Source organism: Equus asinus, chromosome 11, assembly GCF_041296235.1.
Source record: "Equus asinus isolate D_3611 breed Donkey chromosome 11, EquAss-T2T_v2, whole genome shotgun sequence".
Taxonomy (NCBI): Eukaryota; Metazoa; Chordata; class Mammalia; order Perissodactyla; family Equidae; genus Equus; species Equus asinus.
Window position 1 is genome coordinate 28,031,872 of NC_091800.1, and position 20,714 is coordinate 28,052,585.

Here is a 20,714-nt window from a genome sequence, read left to right on the forward strand (position 1 = left end):
CGAGAAATGAAAGTGCATCCAAAGAATCCTTCGGTGCCAGAGTTGAAACACGAAAGTCGCTAGAGAACAATGACAAGTCAACACTGAAAATTAAATCTGATCTCATATAATTGTTCTACACAGTTTTTATTGATAGAATTTTCTTTCAAGTGGCCACCCAGTAAGTCATCTCTCTTCTTCCCCATTGCCCCCCATAAAGAAGAAAATAAAACAAACAGTGGTGACCATTAAAGAGAAGCCTCAATGCACCACAGAACTGGAGGGAAATGCTGAGCACTGCTGTGAGTACACACAAATCAACGTATTCATGGCCCAATAAAAACTTGGACTAATCACCCAAAATGTGTTTATTAAGCAATTTATGGCTCAGGGTGCTCGTATGACATTGTACAAAGGGATTTTATTGTGTTACAGATCGAGGAGTACAAGATAGCACCAAAGGCAATCAGTACATCTGTGGGTTATTTATACACAATTGAGGTTAACTAGCTAACTTCCATATACCCTGCATTTCACCAATCAACACAAAATCAGGAGGAAAAAGCTCAGTTAACTCAAGATATTATCACATAAAGAATGTTTCCTGTTTTAGAATCTGATCTGATTCAGCAACAAAGAATCTTTATAAATATACTCTTCTAACTATGTGGGTTTTCCATATTGTCAAGTCCCCTGGATTCATGGAATTGTTCAGAAAAATAAAATTATCTTCGTAGTAGCCATCTGTGAAGACTGTCTGCATCTCAGTAAACTAGACATGTATCTTGAGGAAGTTAACTCCATCATCTCCCCAACTTAACAAACAATATCTGGCAACGAGATGTAGATTGAAGCACAGAGACTGACTTAATCTTGGAGCAGGGCCTTCTCGTATTGGAAAAAGACATTCCAGAACCAGGAATATCTTGGCCTAGATAAGATTCTAATTTTTTTTCTTTTAATTACAAATTGATTACATTGTTCCAAAAGCAGATACAGTTAATATATAATCCTTTAAGCTTATTTAAAAATAAAAGCGGCTTGCTAATGTTACTGGAAATCAAAGGTTACATGGAAATTTTGAGTCATTAGAGAAACTACATTCTTCCAAAATAAGAGAAATCTTACTGGCTCCTGCCATAGCAACCCAAGCACCAGGACCAAGAATGTTCCATGACTCATGGCTTTATTTGAAAATGAACACAGTCAAATCCAATACATTCTGGACCTGCAGTTATGATGTGATGCAGCAAAAAAGCAAAACAACCCATTACACTATTTAAAAATAGAAATCCCTTCTAGAAAACGTTTTTGCTAAGAGCTTCGGAGTAGACCAAACAAGGAGTAAGAAGTAAAAACACTATACGGACAGTGGCGTGCAAGTGAGTCCTCCAGGTGGCTCTCTAACAGCGATGGCCCCTTGCTCCACCAGCTCCCCAGCGCCCCTTCTGCACCCCTTCCTCTCCTGCAGCAGGGCAGAGGGCTGGCTCAGGGGGGAAATGGAGAGCAACCCTCCTGGGTGCCCTTCATGGCTCCCACTGTGGGAAACAGGGAAGAATCCAATCAAGGGACCAGCAAAGCAGTCATTCTCCAGATGGTATTTTTTAACTTGGTCAATAATGGTATTATTAAAGGCTTTTACAGACCAATTTGGGCCCCAAATGCTAGTTTTCTGTCTCCTCTGCAAGGTGGCCCCTCTACAGCTCAATTGCCCAGTCCTGAATTAGGATTTGACTTAAATACTGACCCAAAGAAAAGACTTCCATATGCTAAATCCCCTCTGCTCCTGTTCTGGAACCTTCCTCCACTCTACCCAGGGCAGCAAAGCTCACTGGGTAAGAGCAGAGAGGAACTGCATAGCACTGCTGCTGGCACCATGTGGATGAGGAAGCATGAGGTCTGGATACACTCTGTTGTCAATGTTTTTCAGTAAGTGAGAGAAATCATTTAATGGGAACTGCATTATATTTATAAAGTTTGTGCTTCTGGAAAATCTGATTTGTAAATGTTCAGCTTCAAAACTCAAGAGAGTAGAGATGCCAGGGATGGAAGTGTGCAAGGCAAAGGCTCAGATGGAGGAAGGACCCTGTAAGGGGTCAGGTGACAGAGCAGAGCGTCTGGAAGCGCACGCAGGCCTTACGCGGACAGAGCACTCCAGCGGTAAGTGATATAGATCAGCACTATAAAGAGAATATGGACAAGACAGAAGCTTATAAGGTCCCTGAAGCGGAGGGCAGAAGTTGGTTGTGGGGGTTTCTCCCCGAGTGCCAGCAGAGTGTCAACAGTCTTTCGAATGTGATGAAAATCCAACTGCAGGATGTCATACGGAGAGCAGAGGTCAGCCTATTCCGAGGGCAGCCATTAGAACAGAAAGAGACAGTGCATACAATTAAAAATACACAGAAGAACAGCTGGAAGAAGCACACATTTCTGGTTACTAGCAAACGGCAAGAGTAACCCCTTATTTTTAAGCAGGTATAACCCATTCCACCATCAAAGATTTTTTAATTCTTTACAAAAGAAAAGTAGCATATCTAGCGTGTTCTATGCAAACAGGACAAAGAAATCTTTCACCCAAAATCTCACTATTAAGGAATAGAATGTTCTGCAATGTATATGTCACTCTGGCATTCAAACAGTTTTAATATTCAAGTGGTATCATGTGCTCACCAATGGCATTAAAACAAGAGCTTTTCATTTGGGACTTTTAGGCGTTAACCTTACTAAAGGAAAAAATATAAACTTTAAAGTTGAATGCCCACCTTTCCTCACCATTCTCTTAATGCATTTTTTACTATGGTCTATGAAGACAATATAAAGTATTTCCCTCTGAAAGGTAATACATACACCTAATTTATCTTCCTTTTAGGGTTACCGATAAACTCCGAGGAACGACAGTTCTGATTATGTCCCTATATGTGTCAAAAATACATTAAATTTCACATTTTTGCAACTACATATAAACCAAAAGACTAGAGGAGGCTTCTCAGCCGTGTAGTTAGAATAAAGCACTCCCACATAGAGCTGTCATGTAAATTTCTTCACCCCTAAACAGGTATGGTTGGGGGGCACGGGCCTCCATGTTTTGGCTTCTTGACAGTCACATGTAAGGAGGCAGAATTCCTACTTCATCAACTAAATGCAAAAATAAGATACTCTGTCTTCTGAGCTGATGTCTGGATGCCCATCGCTGTCAGGAAGCAAATGGTTTTCTGATACACTGAATTCCTGAACTAGAAATGACCAGGGCTTAAAATTAATGGTGATTATAATTGATATGTCACTATGCAAGAAAAGTTGTGGCTTTGTTCCCAAACGGAACAAGGATTGAAAATATTTGTGACATATTGCATAAATGCAGCTTTATTTCCAAACTAGGCAAAGCATTTTAAAATATATATATAATATATATTTTATAACACACTTTGTTACAATATTGTCCTTTGTTTTAGCCTCACTGCTAAGCAGATGCAAATCACAGAGCAACTGAAAGATGATTCTAAGACTGAGGTTTTTTTCTTGCTTGTTCCCTCTGAAGGTGAGCTTGATGTCTTCAGGTGAGCAGGAATGCTACAATATCAAGTGAGTTGAATAAGATAACCATTTTAATCTCATTTTAATTTTTGAAGAGATACTCTTAACAAAAGATTTTGTTGTTGTTGTTGTTGTTGTTGAGAAAGACTGGCCCTGAGCTAACATCTGTGCCAGTCTTCCTCTATTTTGTATGTGGGACACTGCCACAGCATGGCTTGATGAGCAGTGTATAGGTCCACACCCGAGATGCAAACCCCAGGCCACCAAAGTGGAGTGTGGCAACTTAACCACTATGCCACCAGACTGGCCCCAACAAAAGTTTTTTTAAAGATATTAATAAATCATGTTATAGCTATTCAGATCATGCATCTTTTCTCAGTGGATTTGGAGGAACCAACCTACCACTGTTATTTTCCCAAGAATTACAACAGCTACTGGTAGACTGGATTTCATTGGGAGAGAGATGCTGGTCAAGGATTAACAGATTGGGAAACATCTAAGAGAAGAGGTTTCCCATTGCAATAAGAACGATTATTGCAATGTTGTGTTTAACCAGTGAAATCCAAGCGAAGCAGACGTAAGACAGAAGGCATCCGCAAACTGAAATGTGATTTTCACAAAAGTGGTATTTCCTTGTTAAAAGCAAATCATTCTATCTCCAGTCTATATTTTCCTAGAACCCTATGGAAAATGTCTGGTCTGCTCCCCAGCAACTCCATCAAAGAACTTGGGTCAGATCCTCTTTGCAGTTTTCAGTGTACTAATTTAGTACTGCACTTCTCACGTAAGTGAGCAACTTAGACCATTCTTCTCCTTCCAGAAATAATTTCATGATGCCACAGATTCTGGGCTTAATTCAGTTAAAGTGGACAGGGCCTAGATTCACAGCCCATGGTGGCTGGTTTAAATTAAATTACAATTCTAAAGAAAAAGGCATGGGTCTAAGATTGTCTGGTAGGCAAAAATCTGCATCACCATAATGTGTGGAGCACGGGCTGCTGTGGCTTCTGAGAACTGCTCTCTCATTCTACCCCGTGTCACCAGCCCACAGCCTCACAGCAGCCCCCGGCAAGGATGCTACAGTGGGAACCAGGGCAGAAATTGCTAGGGGAAACTGGGACCTTTCTGACCCTGTGCTTTCCAAATTTGAGTCTTAATGAGAGGTACTTAGAGATTAGACTTAATTTTTTCTTAAAATCAAAATAGGGAAATACTAAAACGGAAGGAAATTTAAAGAGGCAAAATTTCACCATGTGCTTACAGGACATTAGTAATTATCACAAGGCATTTGAAAAACACAGTTAATACAAGGACAGTCCCCAGAGGCAGGTGCAGATGCTGTTTCCCACCACAGTGAACAGAAATCCCAATCGCCAGAGATCACCTGATTCTCTTCGAGTCAACACAGGAGTGTGTGTCCTAAGGTTACTACTCAAGACTGGCTCAGGTTCCCCAAATATTACAGATACAAACAGAAACGCAGACAGACTTGGCAAAAGCTCTAATTTATAGGTGTTCTGAGTGTAACACAGACTAAATACTAGGAAATTTAGAATATATTTAATTTATTTAAATATAATTTTAACTTTGAAAGTCAATATGCTTACCAAGTACTTTTTTTAATCTAGAATATCATAGCATAGGAATGTTCGTCATTCTGAAAATTTAAAGCCCTAACTGACAGGGCGTAATGTAGTGGAGAGTGGACTGAAGCATGAAAGGGTTTCCAGAGTTTTCTCCAAAGATATAAAAACTATCGCCAATTTTATGGACTTGGAGGGTAACTTTAACATCGGTAAGCTCGTTTATCTTGAAATGTAATTTAAAACTTTTTGAAGATGCTGCTTCTAAAGTGTTTATTCTCAACCATGCATATACAGAAGGCCATCAGGGGTGACTCTGCCACCAGGAGACACACAGTGGCAAAGGATTCCTACATGAATGGTAAACACCTACTACCTGTTACAGATGATGGACTGATTTTACAAGCTAGAAACTGGCTCTTTTTAATAAATTAGGAATTTAAAAATTGATGTTGTTAAAACAATAAACATATCAGTTTTCACTTCTGGTTATTCAACCTCAGAATTAACCAATATAAGTAGAAAATTAAAATTAATTCATAATAAAAATCTCAACCCCTCCAAATGTGTTTATTAGTTATAATTTAAATTCATACTAAGTCATTGATTTGGGAAAGAAAAAGAGACACAAGGCTCAAAGAGGAGAAGGAACTCCTTTCTCCTATCTCAAGATTAAAACAACAACAAAATAGTAGCTTCAATTTACAGAATGTCTTTCAATAACAAAAATTCAGATCAGTTACATATGTATAATTTCCTAAACCTTCACAACAGGTGTAAAGTAAGAAACTTATTACTATTATATTCAAATATAATATCTCACTATAAAAGACAAGAAAATGCAAATTTTACAAAAGGTACTGAAAAGAAGACTCAGTCCTAATTCCACTTACATCAACACAACTCTTGTTAGCGTCTGAATGTACCTTAGGGTTTTATTTTTAACCCCATTTGGCTGACGCAGAAGCTGAGGGATTCCAAGTGACCTGTCCTTATGGACACGGAATGAAAACCCTCCACTTCCTACATTCCTGTAAGGATCCCAGGCCTCTGTGCTGCCCAGGGAGGCAGAAGTGGCCCTGAAAGGCCAAGGTGTCTACCACTGTCGATGGAGAAACTGTCCTTAATCCTCTTCTCTATTTTTTCTCTGGAGACAGTAATGAATATGAAGGGCTGGGCAGCAGGAAAACGACACGCATTTCCAGTCTAAGTTCCCTCCTCATCTAAGGAGGGCAAGTGTGTTAAATTAAGAACCTTGCTCCTTACAGAGGTCTGGGGCCAAGGCTACTTGTTTAAAATCGAGTAGAAAAATTTCCCTGGTAAACCAAATAAATATCTATTTTCTAATATTTTTGATGCTTCATAAATCAGAGAGTTCTCTCGACCTGAGACAATAAGAGCCCTAAAATAGCCCTAAATTTGGATCAATTTGGAAACCCCCAATAGCCAAACATGAATTCTCTACATCAAGGTCAGAAGCCAGGAATGGCCAAGCTGACTCAGAGAAGGCAAAGGAAGCCTCGGTATGTCCATAAACAGCCTCATGACCCAACGCTTAACTGGACTCAGATTCTTGCATGAAACAAAAAATATATGGTGAAGAATTTGGAAGCCCACCCAGGGTAGGGCTGTCTTCAAGATCAAGTTGATGCTTGCACCAGAGGTCACAGACAACTTCAGATTCTGACCACCAGCATCAACACCACAGGGGGCTCTGGGATGGTGCCAGCAATATCACCCAATGCTCAGATTTTCCAGGGTGCCATGATGCATGGCTGTGTAGCTGATGAGGGGGGAAGGCAATTATGGAGCTGCAGGAGGTAACTGAGTTTTCATGGAATATTAGAGCTCAAAGAAACCTTAGGGGTCCAGTGATTTGCAAACTATGTTTAGCAATAGGACACATTTCCATCCCCCAAAGGAAATCTTAGCTGGAAAGCCAATATATGCCTCAGGCAAAAGAGAAACTGCTCTGGCTGAAGCAAGGGGGTAGGAGTGATCTGTAGCCTTTCCACCCAGCTTTCCCTCACCTCCTGTGCAGGCCATTCAAAAGAATCAAGGGCTCTGGAGAATGGGGCTTAAATCCACTGCTTACGTCCAACACCCTCAGTTTGCAAAGCAGGGAACTCAGTCCCAGGGAACCTATGCGTGTGCTGGAAAGAGGGTGGGCTCTTGATAATACAGACCTGGGTTCAAATGCCAGCTTGGCTGCTCACCAGGAAATTGTTTAACCTCTCTGGGCCTCAGTTTCCTCATCGTATGGTAATGAAACATTTATTTCCAATTCTCAACAGTGAGCGTTTGTGATGAAGCATGTGTAGGAAGTTCTCAGTAAATGGTTAACTGCTCCTAGTTTTAGGGGGTTTGCCTTGGGGCACGGAACTAGTTAACAGCACAGGTGGGGCTAATTCACCCCAAACCTCTGCGTCCCCTCCCCCTGCTCACAGACACTCTTCCCTCACTCACTCTCATGCTGATTCCCGATTATGTTCACTCAATTTGTGTCCCTTTAGTTGGGGAATTGGCCCCAAACAGAAAAACACCAAAACAAAACCAAAAAACCAAAGCACTGGAAATGGGCAGCAGGAAAGGGAAGCAACCTGTATTGAAAGAACTATCTGAAGAAACATCATCCCCCACGCTGAAAGAGAAACTTACCAGCGAGTGCCATTTCTGGTTTGTTTTTAAGGATCTTTCACTGGTATTCTCATTAGCAAACCTCTCCCTCATTCCAGAATCCCTCACAGTTGATGCTAACTAGGCCTGCTGTCACTCTAACAGAATTGCTCCAGAACCCCATCATCAACTTCTTTCCATCAGTGGCGTCTGCTGTTCCAAAGCCCGTCTATTTCCCTGGACTAAGATTCGAGGGCATGGATCCAGTCTTATCCAAACATCACAGTAACAGACAGAGGTCTAGAGTTACCCTACTTGTCTAGTACATACTCCCATCTTCTGCATAGAAACTAGGCTGCTTCTACTGTCGGCAGTTCTGAACACAGCCAGTTTGAAGAAGCCACCTTTATAGGTAAGCCACGCCAGAAGCACTCTATAAAGCACACAATAAAATGCTTCATGAACCTTACCAAACCCGAGGCAGACACCTGGCATTGTGTCCAGGGGGACTTCTAAAGAAAATATAATAAACTATAGCAATTGGAACAATTTTAAAATTGCTTCCATCCCATTGTATTACTTTACATGTAATAATCTAACTAAATCTGCTCAGCAACCAAATTCCACCCACAGGAACTTGATAAAATCATATAAGCTGCCGACCCTGACTTTGGCTTGTAGTTTCAAACGGTGATTCTATTACAAGGGGCAATAAACTTCAGCTTAGAGCACAGCTGTGACTTTTCAGGCTCTACAGGATGATTCATCATTGTCAATTAGATATTTAGCTTAAAAAAATACAGAATTCAAGATCTCCATGACTTATGAGTGTATGCAGATAAGTTATAGATGGAGAAGAAAGCAGGAAAAGTTGGCAAATTAGGAGGAATTAACTATTTTTGTTACTGGGAAATGAATGAATGTTTTGTTACCCAAATATTAAGTTTGATGCACATAAGAAAATGTAATGTTATAAGGGTCTCTGTTTTTAGGTACCAGGCTTTCAAAATATCTGATTGCAAGTGGAGAATTTCCGCAACTAGATTTGTGATATAACTATCTTTTTAGTGGAAATATCAACTGTGGTGTGCCACATATACACTCAAAATATCAACCCTCTTAACTAGTGATAGAAGAGTAACTATCTAAGTGAGGGGAGTCATTTCACCCCCTCCCCCAACTTAGCAATGTGTTCCTAGATGAAAACATTTCCTCATTTCCAATAACTTATTCCCCATGCATTCTGTGAGATGAAAGCATGCTCCTCTGCGCATACAGAAAGATTTGCCAATTGCCTTCCAATTGGCAATTTCTGGTTTACCACTAGAATATTCCTTCCTTCCTTTAACATATCTCATTAAACCAGTTCAGCTGCTACCTAACCAACAGACTTTTTCTAGTAGCAATGAATTAATGTAACTCTAGTCACGAGTAAAATACCATTGGATTGCCCATCAGGATGGATATAGATGTATACACACACACACACGCACCCATATAGACACAACACAAACTTGAAAATCACCTTGGATCGTACAAATAATTTCAAAAATAGCCTAAGTGATATAATTCTGACTAAGCATAGTTAAGTGGGACACGAGCAAAAAAGGTCATTTACCCCTTGTAATTCAACCTTCTCAAGAATTATAAATTGCTTACTAGTGCTAGGGGCATAATTCAGAAATCACGGTAAAATTTTCTCTGCATTTTTATGGTAATTTAATTTCCTTTTCCTCACTTTAAAAGGAAATTATAATTACCAATCTTTACTCACAATAAATGCCTAAGGGCATTTCCATTTCATTTTGTATCACCGTAAGCCAAGAAAACTTCGATGAGTTTAAAAATATCACAGGGAATTAGGTCATAACTCATCGGTGTTTTCTAATACAGACATGAATAATTTATCCTCTGAAACCTGGGATGATAGCTTTGAGTCACACATGGGAAATCTTATTAGCCCATGACAGAGTCAAATCATTAAAAAACGTTTGTGTGTAAGAATTTTCACAAACATTTGAAGCCAAGAATGTATATGCAATATTAAAATGTACACATACAATATACACACACAGATTAACATTGTTGAAAGACATTTAGATTGATCACAAAGACATTTAGTCCATATATAAAGATAATGCTCTTTTAAAAAGTGAACTTATAAGCTTCTTTTTATTGGCGAAGCTCTGACTTAAAGATGCTTTAATAATTTTCTCCTTTTCTTCAAATAAGATCGGAAGCCCACAGCTAACTCCTCCCCTTCAAAGGTCCCAAGCTAAAAAACAGGAAAGAAGGAAAGAAGGAGGAAGGAGGAAGGATAGAGAGAAGAAAGGAAAGAGAGGAAGGAAGGGAGGAAGAGGGAAAAGCCTTTCTCACTTCCAATAACTAACACCTATACTGAGTAGAATTATGGGGAAATGTAATTCCTCCACATACTCAAACACAGCATCTCGTGATAAAGTTTGTAGTTACTATACTCCTGGAACATTAGAAAAGATAGAAGACAATTACAAGAAATAGAATTTCTATCCACTTCCATTTATCACATTGATGATACACTTCTCAACTTACCCCCAGATTTTGAGTGGATTGGCTTTTGTCTCCCTAAGAAATAATTTTATGTTATTAATAGCACAGTCTTCAAAAGCCCAAAATCAGCCATCTGGCTGAGGATGAAGATGGGAGAAAGAAAAAGTAGCAAACTATAGTCGGTCTGGCTACAGGGAATTGACAAATAGGTGTACAGTGGACGAAAGGGGAAAATGTAAATGCAAATAGTTAACAAACCATAAAGCAACATACAAACATTGTTATTATTAATAATGATGAATGATAATAATAACAATCATTACAATATTTTCAATGTTGATTATTTTGATCCACATACCCAAAATGCAACTACAGGGAATGGAAATCAACAAGTGACTAGTCAACTATAGGTCTGCTTTGTGTAAGATCTTTGGATAAAGAAAACCATCAGCTCCAAAATTCTTTCCTGTGGAACCTAACAGAAGGCTTACGGAACCCTCAGTAATTTCTGCCTTTGGCGTAGAGAATCAAGCTGACTAAATTTTTTTTTCAAGTTTGAAATTTCACATTTATTTCAAAACCTTAAAGAAATTATATTCCCTTTTTCCTCAGAATTGAACATACTGGTTTAAGCTACTTTTATTTCACTGTAATAGAGCAATTTAAACTAAAATTTTATATAACTTATTTAATATTATTCCTCAAGAAAGACTGAGACTAAAGAAGTTGTACAAAGCTGTACATCTATTTACTGGGTTCAAACAGATATATTAAAGAAAATCTTTACTAAAACATAGTTATTGGGACAAGCTTAACGTTACCTCTGGTACTCCTAATTTTCGGCATGCTTCCAAAAAGTTTTCCACATTTCTTCTGCACTTGGCCATGCTAAGTTTGGGCTATAAATGCAAATATACAGAAATAATGAATTATTAAAAGAGAAATAACTTTAATAACAGGTTAAATTCTAAACGTTCTAATTTTTAAATGGCACAAGTAATATATTTTATTGAAGAAAAACACATGAGCAAATAGAAGACAATAAAAACATATCTAGAAACATCCACCTATAGCTAAGAACTATTAATATTTTCATTATATTTTTCCAGACATCATGTGCGCATGTGTGTGCATATACAAAGATATACATATCTATGTGTATACACAGATATGTGTATATATGCAAAGTTTCTGCATGTGTGTGCATGTATATCTGTATCCATGTATATACCCGTATGTGTGCATATGCAGAGTTTCTGCATATGTAGGTTAGTGTCTGTACACACACATGCACACACATATACATACATACAATTTTTATGAGATCACACTCTTGCATAACCTGCTTTAGTTCACCTAAAAATACACCACAGGCATCACCTTTTCCCATCAGCAAATATATTTCTAGATGAAGGGATAAATTCACCAGGCCAATTAATCTCCTTCCCAGCAAAGCAACAGGTTTAATTAGAAAGAGGCATCATGGAGGTAAATGACCCCGAAAATGGCGGGACTTAATCAAGAGCCTCTCATGATCGAGCTGATCCTGGCTAGGTGACCTCTAAGGTGTGGGATGGATAACAGGTACCTCTGACTCACATGTTTTAATTTTCACATGGTAAGTTTTAAAAGCTGTGCACATGCTAAATTTTAATATTCCACTATAAGTTCTTTTAAAAAGGGAAGCAAGAAGCATGACTGACTCCAACAGCCTAGGGGCAGGAGCAGTGTTTCATAGACCGACCTTACCCTGTTAATGAGCATGAAGCGACCCTTATTCCATCTTACAGGGAACCACACCAAATCACCATAAAAACCTAAATCTGCACAATATTTATTAAAAAAAGGGACTTTCTCTATGTCTCCCCCCACCCCACCCCACACAAAAAATAGAAAGAAAGAAAGACTGCTGATGTGGAACAATTTAATTTAGAGACTAAACAAACATTCTCCGTGTTGGCTAAAGTGGAACTGGTGCCGCTCAACACGAGGCCTGCAAAGGGTGGGCAAGAAGCTGCTTGGGTGGCTTTGCCCACCCCCTGCAAGACCACTGCATTAAGCCTCATGCAAAGAGAAGGAACACTCACAGGTAATGTGACATGGGGATAACGGAAATAGGTCCCAGCCTAGAAGATAGGGCACCAAGAGGCATTTCATCATACTGAGACCCTAACATTTGTCTCTCTGATCCTCTAAGCCATTATCTTCCTTCATCTACTCATGATTTAGGAGAGTCTGTTCTTAAATTCCAAAGATGCCCAACATCATTCAAAATATTTAGGTCAGCCTAGTAAAGTCAACATGTTTCAAGCTACATAAAGAAAATTTCCCATCTCTGGAAGTGAGGGAGGGCCCATTCTAAGATTGTTGCCTACTTTGAGTTAGAAAAGCGCTTGTTACGAATACAATGACTTGATTCAACCTCACCATTGGTCAACTAATCAAAAATTACAGCAAGTGGACCAATGGGATGCCAGTGTTCAGCTTACTAAACTGTCAAAGACTGGGGAAATCCAACTTAAGAGACTGTTCCTTAGCATACTGACAATGATAGTGATTCTGTTTATGACTACCTTCCCTTAGCTTGGCACAAAAAATGGACAATATTAGTCTCATGAATGAAAAATGAGAATGCTTAACGCTGGCCATAACCCAGGTAGAAAAGGCACTCTCATCTACTGCTGATGGTGCAGATATGACTGTGTTTAAGTTAAAGGAGATCATAGTATAGTATAGTATATAGGTCTTAGTTGAGGGGAGGTTGCTATAGGAACGAAAAAAAAAAAAGAAAAGAATCCAACTCAGTGCTAAGAATGGCTTGCCTCTTGTCAACACTAAAGTAGAGGAGAAATGGGAGCTCGTGATGCTGCAGGTGAGCAGCTCTGGAGGCAGGTGGGAGCCGCCCTCTCGTGTCGAGAGAGCAGCCTGTGCAGACACTGGGGTGGAGAGTGATGGCACAGACCAGAGACGGGAGCGGGTTCTCCCGCCGCAGCGTGGCTGGGCCTGGTCACTGGGGGCTTCTAGACGCTCGCTGAAGAATTTCTGAGAAGCAGACATCTAAAAACAGCCTGCATCTCTAAAAAGGAAAACTACAATGTAATGACATAAGCTAAAATGTTAGAATCATTAAAATGGATATTTATGAAGAGTTTTAATGATGTGGGAGAATATTTAGGTCTTAATAATAAATTTTAAAAACAACTAAATAGTATATAGGAGATGCCCACAATTAAAAAAAAATGCAGAAAGAAGGCTAGTAGTATAGAAGACAAAATGTTGACAGTGATTGTCTTTGGGTGGTGGGGTAAAGGATGATTTATTTTTCTTCTGCATTTCTCTATTTCCTCTTTTTCTCCAATCAGGCGCTATTTCCCATTCTATTTTCAATTAAAAAAATTTACTTAAAGAAGAAAAAAAGCGACAACCAAAGGATTTCTAAAAGAATGTATCATTTTCCCTGAAGAGCTAATAAGATATACAAATGTGTACAGATGCATGATTCATAGCATCCTATCACACCTTGTAAAATGATAACTGTTCATTCAAATTGGAGGCTGAGGAGTCACAGTCGCTCTCTTACAATTCAGGAAAAATTATTAAATGGAAATTTGGCACACGGCTCAGACAACTTCATAGCAGTTTGGATCCCATTCATAATTGGGATCCCATTTATAATTAAATACTGGAAAGTTTCACACTGGATTATAGGACAAAATTTACTGCTCAAACTAAGGCAGTTACAGACAGATTTGAAGGAGAAGACAAATTGATCTTCTTTCCCCTATGTTTTCTGAGGCAAAAAAGGGGTCCGACTTTTCAAAGGAAAAATATGTTCCATAGTATAGACAGGAAACAGACAGTCGAAATGGGATCATCAGCTAATTTTTCCTGCTGCCAAGAGAAAAGAAACTAGGACAAACGATGTGAGGCGTTCCTGAGGGGCAAGGGAGGGTGCAGAGGGACTTCACTGAGCCTTTCACCCGACACACTCATTACCAGATATGTATGAACATCGTACCTTGAGCTTAGCGGTTCTGGCTTTTGAAAATCTGCTCTATAAACTAATGATAATAATGGCTTACATTCATGTGTCTATCACGTGTAGTACCTCATTGCATCCTCATAAGAATATTTCCATCGCAAAGAAGAGCAAAGCAAATTAAAGAGAGGTTAAATAACTTGCCCAAAGTCGGACGGCTTATAGGAAAATCTGAGATTTGCATCGAAAACCTACTTTTTTAGCCCCTAAACTCTTCTGCCTCTCCTAGCAAAAAGCAAATAGTGTGGAGAGAAACTTCTTTCTTCTCTGCTTGTCTGAACCCGACATAGGCTTCAAAGACAAGCTTGTTCCTGATTCCCCCACCCTCATCTGAATGGCCATAAAACTGACGCAGTGGCTTTCTTCTGGATGGTAACACGCTCCATGACATATAGGAAGAGGATCACAGCATACGTGCCAGCTTGTCCCCCAACACAGGGAAGATGAGGATTTTTAGGGCATTAATGGCAACTCTCTCATCTCCACTTTCCCCATTGTTCCCCCAGTATCGCCAACACACCCTTGAGAACAGTGAGCGATCAAGGAATTGTTGAATTAATGGCTGGCTGAGCAACCGCTGGCCTGATTGGTTATTAATGATATTTCACAAAGAATCCACATCTTTTCAGCACTCTCCTAAAATCCCCAATGACTGATAAAGGAAAGAGAGTCCATTTAGAAGGGAAGCCACCAATCAAAAGAAGCTTTCCGAAAAGACTTCTCACTGTTCAAATAACACCTTGTGGGAAGTGAATCTTTATGCCCCTACAGTCTTAAAGTTAGCACTCCAACCAGTAATTTTTTCATATGATTTGCTCTATATCTGAAATCAATTCTTTTTCTGCCATTTATACCTTTATTTAAAACAGTCTCCCTTTTCCAGTGAAAATGTTGCTTCATTCAGACCTGTGCCTTTTTTGCTCTCCTAGGTGTCTGGGGTCCTGGTGATCCCACAGGCATCTTTAACCACCAACACTGTCCCAAAAGAGTTTGTTTTATGTCAATTAGTTTCCCTGTCTATGGCGCTACTTACAACTGCTGGCGAGGGGACGTGGATGCTGGCAACGGATCGCGGGCGGATGTGATTGACCAGATGGCAGAGGACGACGCCGTCCATGAGCGCGGCGCCCAGGTCTTCGTGCAGGCTCACCTTCAGTCTCATCTCGATGCTCTGTTGGGCAAATCAGAAGGAAGCCAGTCGCTATCAGGCAGCGGAGGCTAAAATACAGTTAACGGGTATTTATGAACTGAGACGTCCATTTCACTGTGGGGGAGAAGGATAAGAAAACCTGGAGAACACTGACATCATTTAAATCTTTTCAAAGGACATTAAAGCAAAAATCTCTCTGTAGACAAACAAATTGAGTTGTGTCTAAAATTTTTAATTAGTTGAATAAAAGGAATAATGGAACCACTTCTGGAGTTCAATGTTGCCTCAGCCTTGGCTATAAAAAGAGAAAAGCAGAAGAGTTGACCAATAAAAACCAAACCCTAACTGGTTCAGACAGGCTGCAAGGGGCAGAAGAGGGATTAAGGGACGCTTTTCTTTTAGACTATGTTTTAGTAGAGAAATGGATTTTTCCCTCTTTTCAAAACATTAGACTTTTTATTTTGAGATAAATATAAATTCATATGCAGTTATGAGAAATAATACTGAGAGATCCTATGCACCCTTTGCCCAGTTTCCCCCAAAGGTAACAACTTGCAAAAATACACTACAATATCACAACCAGGATACTGACATTGATGGGGTCCAGATAGAGAGCATCTCCATCCCCGCAAGGAGTCCGTCTGTTGCCCTTTTGTGGCCACACCCCCTTCGCTCCCACCCCCAAGCACCTCTTCAGCCCTGCCCTCTGTCTCCTTTCCTTCCACAGCTCCCAGGATGGGAATGTGTATCATTTGTTATACCACCACAGGTCCCGGGGGCTCTGCCCATTTATTTTCAGTCTGTTTTCTCTGTTGTTCAGATTAGGTAATTTCTGTCGTTCTTTCTTCCAGCTCACTGATTTTATCCTTTGTCATCACCATTCTTCTGTTGAGCCATCTACTTTTTATATGGCCTTTTTATTTTGAATAATGTATTTTTCAGCTCTAAATTTACATTTGGCTCTTCTTTATATCTTCTATTTCTTTGGTGAGGTGTTGTATTTTTTCCTTTGTTTCAACCATGGTTTGTAATCGCTCATTGAAGCATTTTTAGCATGAAGGCTTTAAATCTTTGTCAGATGATCCTAACATACTGCCACATCAGGGTTATCATCTGTTGATTGTCCTTTTGCATTCGGTTTGAGATATTCTGCTTCTTGGTAGGACGAGTGATTTTTGGTTGAAGCCTAGACATTTCTGGTACTATGTTGAGACTCTGGATCCTATTTAAATCTTCTGTTTTAAGTGGCTTTTGTGGACACTACTCTAACAGGGAAAGGGGGGTTATCACCTTGTTACTGCTGGTGTATCCAGAAATCCAGGTTTTCCACTTGGTCTCAGTTGACTGGGGCGGGGGGTCGGGGGGAGCTGTACTGCTAGGTGGGGTGAGAATCCAGGCTCCCTATGTGGTCTCCACTGATGCCATGGAGGAGGCAGGCTTGCTCCCAGTTGTGGGGGTGAAATTCCTGGCTCCTGTCTTGGCCTTCTCTGATTCCAGCCCAGCAAGGCTGGAAATCTAGCCTTCAACCTGGTCTTTGCTGGCATGGGTAAGGGTGAAGCCACCATTTTTTCTGTGGTGTTTAGCTGGAGTACAGCATTTATTGTCTAAAAGTGTTCTGTCTCACTAAGCTGCCCCTTTCCTTGTCCTCTGACTAAAGAAAGCAAGCTTTTGTTGGGGGTTTTTTTTTTGGTGAGTAAGAGTGGTCCTGAGCTAACATCTATTGTCAATCTTCCTTTTTTTGCTTGAGGAAGATTCGCCCCGAGCTATCATCTGTGCCAGTCTTCTTCCTCTATTTTTTATGTAGCTCACTGCCATAGCATGGCCACTGACAAGTAGTGTAGGTCTGCACCTGGGAACCAAACCCAGGCTGCCAAGGCAGAGCATGCTGAACTTAACCACTAGGCCACAAGGCCAGCCCCATTTTTTTTGTTTTAATTTGTGCCCAATAACATTTCTGAGTTTCTGGCTACTTCAGCTCCAAGCCTGAAAAATATGAGGCAAAAAAGGATCCTACAGAACTCCCCACTATGTCATTCCTAGTCCCAAGGACCCCAGCTGGTCTACCTCCTTCTCTTCACCTTTCAAAGCATTCTCGTGTTTATTTTATATAATGTTGGGGAGTTTGGGTAGTAACTAGTAGGAGAAATAGCAAAAAGTACATCTACTCCCTCTTCTCAGAAGCAGAAGTAGAGAAATCAAATTTTCTTTTTTGAGGAAGATTGGCCCTGAGCTAACATCCGTGCCAGTCTTCCTCTATTTTATACATGGGACGCCTGCCTCAGCATGGCCTAACAAGCAGTGCGTAGGTCCACACCTGGGATCTGAACCCCAGGCCATCGAAACAGAGCATGCAAACTTAACCACTGCGCGACTGGGCCAGCCCCAAGAAATCAATTTTTAAAACTTTCAACACAAGTTTCTGCTTTACAACAGAACCTCCTTTTAAATGGCTAATAGCCTAAAAAAGGATTAAATTTGGAGATTGCAATAAATGAAGCACTTGAAAATGAGTGCATAGCACAGTGTTATATAATTCTCTTTCAGGACTGTCCTGTGTCTAAACACCTCATTTTTTTCTAAGTACTCTTTCGGTCTCTAATTTTACATCACTAAATTAAAACGTAAGGGATCAATACGACCCAGGCTTTCAGATAGAATTGTATCACTCTTTGAGAGTCATCTCTCAGCTTCTGATCGTCTTTTCACACATCTCTGAAAGCTCCTCTCCCAAGTTTACAGCACATCCAATGCTCTAGGCAAATGATGGAGCTCTGACTATCCCCATGTGACTGCTGACTCAACAACGTGGCTTAAAGTGGTGGTGAGAGGCTCTAAGGTTCTAGTTCTTTCCTCCTGACGACCTGCTAAACCGTCTACAAAGTATCAGCTGCAACTACAAAGATGCAGACCTCCCTCAATGTCACTTTATTTATAGATTCATCGCTCATTTGTAGAACTCATTGCCATCTGAAATTGTGCATTTATTTGCTTCCTTCTTATTTACTATCTCTTCCCAGCAGACTACAGGCTTCAGGAGAGCAGGCACCTTTTGGTTCTCTCCTATAGCCATCGCCTAGAAAACCACCTGGCACACAGTGGCAGTCCACAATGATCTGCCAGTGAAAGAAGATGTAGCATAAAATCTCTCTCTTCCAAGAAGCTCCTTATACTCTTCCAGCTCCTGGCTACAGTATTTCTCTTTGAAGACAGAATTTATGTAGCAATTCACGATGTGCTGCCTTTAATAACTATTACCAATGTGTTCTTTGGCGATTGACCCTCGTATTGCTATTGGACTCTCCATATATTTATGTGTGATCTCCCTAACTAGACACAAAGACCACGAGGGTAGACAAAGACCTACAGAGTATCCACTAGGAGCTGTGTGGAAACAGAAACACAACAAGGAATAAGACAGCCATAGTCCCTGCCATTGCCAAGCTTAAAATCTTCCATGGCACCCAGCACAAGACTTCATCCCTGGTACGAAATCAAAAGTTTTGCCTATTAAATTATTGATTAAGAAGTTCTGACCAGTTCGGGGGACAAAGTAAGGATGACTATAAATATCTTTAAATTAATGGACTATTATTATTAAGCAAATGAATAAGTGCCTTAGTTTAAAGGAAACCTGAATTGAAATAATACTAGCTTTTTGGGGCTGGCCCCGTGGCCGAGTGGTTAAGTTCGCACTCCACTGCAGGCAGCCCAGTGTTTCATTGGTTCGAATCCTGGGCACGGACATGGCACTGCTCATCAAACCACGCTGAGGCAGCATCCCACATGCCACAACTAGAAGAACCCACAACGAAGAATATACAACTATGTACCGGGGGGCTTTGGGGAGAAAAAGGAAAAAATAAAATCTTTAAAAAAAAAAAAGAAATAATACTAGCTTTTATACACATTATTATTTCTGCTTACATTATCTCATATATTTCTCAAAACCCTACTAAGGCAGAACTATTTTTTTAATACATGAAAAAACTAAAACTCAAGGATGTTACGTGACCTGCCCAACATCAGACGGTCAGTAGGCGACCTGGCTAGACTTGAAACTAGGTCTGTTTGCAGTGCTTCAAAGTCTATTTTTTAAAAATATAGGATGCTGCTTCAATTCTGAAAATGATTGTTCAGTTATAGAATGTTTCTTGGGTACCTCACGGAGTTGTTCCACCACCTCTTTCTCTTCTCTCATCTGTTCCATTTTCCTCCGAATTGTAAACTGCGGGTCTATAGATTCCAAATTTCTCTGAGGTCTTAGAAACACTACAATAGAAAGGAGAAAAAAAAAAGCCTTATGGAATGCCAGGTACCAGTTGCCATTTAGAGCTATTCATATTTAAATTAAACAAATAGTTTCTTTATTTATCCCAAATAATTCATTTACCACTCACACAAACAAAGAAATTCTGACAGCATGAAAAGCTTGATTTGAATATTCTAAAGAAGATTATACTTTAAATTATACTGCGTTGAGTGGACTAACAAAGCTGCATCTTTTGGTGATAAACTGAATCCAGGAAAGGGTCTCCGTCATCCCGGGAACCATTCCAGACCATTTCTCTGACAGCTGTCCCTTCTCTCTCATTTTCCCACAGCTTTCCTTCTAAGTTTTCATTTACACTCGCGTTTTCACCAGCCTTTCCTTAAATTCAGATAATGTGTTTCAAATAAGAAGACTCAGAATTGTTTTACATATTAAAAATAAGCACAGGTTAATGATTTTCTTGGTTAAGATTTTTCATAAGCCTGGGTTAAGAACTAAGTGATGATACATAGGATTACATATTTGAGCGTGGAGGGGAAAAACTCTGCCTTTTATCACGTCACTGACACTGTATCCAGAAAGTTGGCTCTTCAGAGATGACCATAGACTCCTTTTAAAGTTGGCAAGATTACAGGCAGTTTAAGAGATCATCCTTGGCTTCAGGTCCTTAAAATTATGAGCTCCAAGAATAGCAACGAACAGTGGCGCTCCCTCTGAACGGAGTTAAGCTTCTGGCTCCAGAGAAAACGTATGTTCTAAAGCTCTGAAGGATGACATCTTTTAAAGACTAATAAAGAAGGTATAAAATATTCTACATATGACAGAGTGATTATAGCAAGGGCTTTAATCAATTTTTATTATGATACAAAGCCCAGGGCGGATTTAAACTTGAACTGTTTTCTTGCTAGAGACTTTTATCCTACTAAGCCTGTCAACTTTCCACGCGCACCAGCGGGAGCAAAGGGCTGGGAAGAGCCGCCTTTGGACACCCGTCCCACAGACTTTCAGATTGCA

General features: G+C 40.0%; 1 protein-coding gene across 6 annotated transcripts in view; it reads right to left on the reverse strand.

Moving 5' to 3' along the window:
• The window catches only part of LRCH1 (leucine rich repeats and calponin homology domain containing 1), a 193,397-nt gene that overhangs the window by 8,403 nt on the left and 164,280 nt on the right, over nucleotides 1-20,714 (reverse strand). For 4 of the 6 annotated variants that reach the window (XM_070520680.1, XM_070520677.1, XM_014838907.3 and 1 more), the window contains 3 exons: nucleotides 19,590-19,699; nucleotides 15,314-15,451; nucleotides 11,063-11,140 (listed from right to left, as the gene is read on the reverse strand). In XM_070520680.1, coding sequence (XP_070376781.1) covers nucleotides 11,063-11,140; nucleotides 15,314-15,451; nucleotides 19,590-19,699 — 326 coding nt within the window. Of the gene's footprint in view, nucleotides 1-2,013; nucleotides 2,323-11,062; nucleotides 11,141-15,313; nucleotides 15,452-19,589; nucleotides 19,700-20,714 lie in introns of those variants that run through there. The other 2 variants (XM_014838909.3, XM_014838908.3) reach the window with 2 other exon arrangements.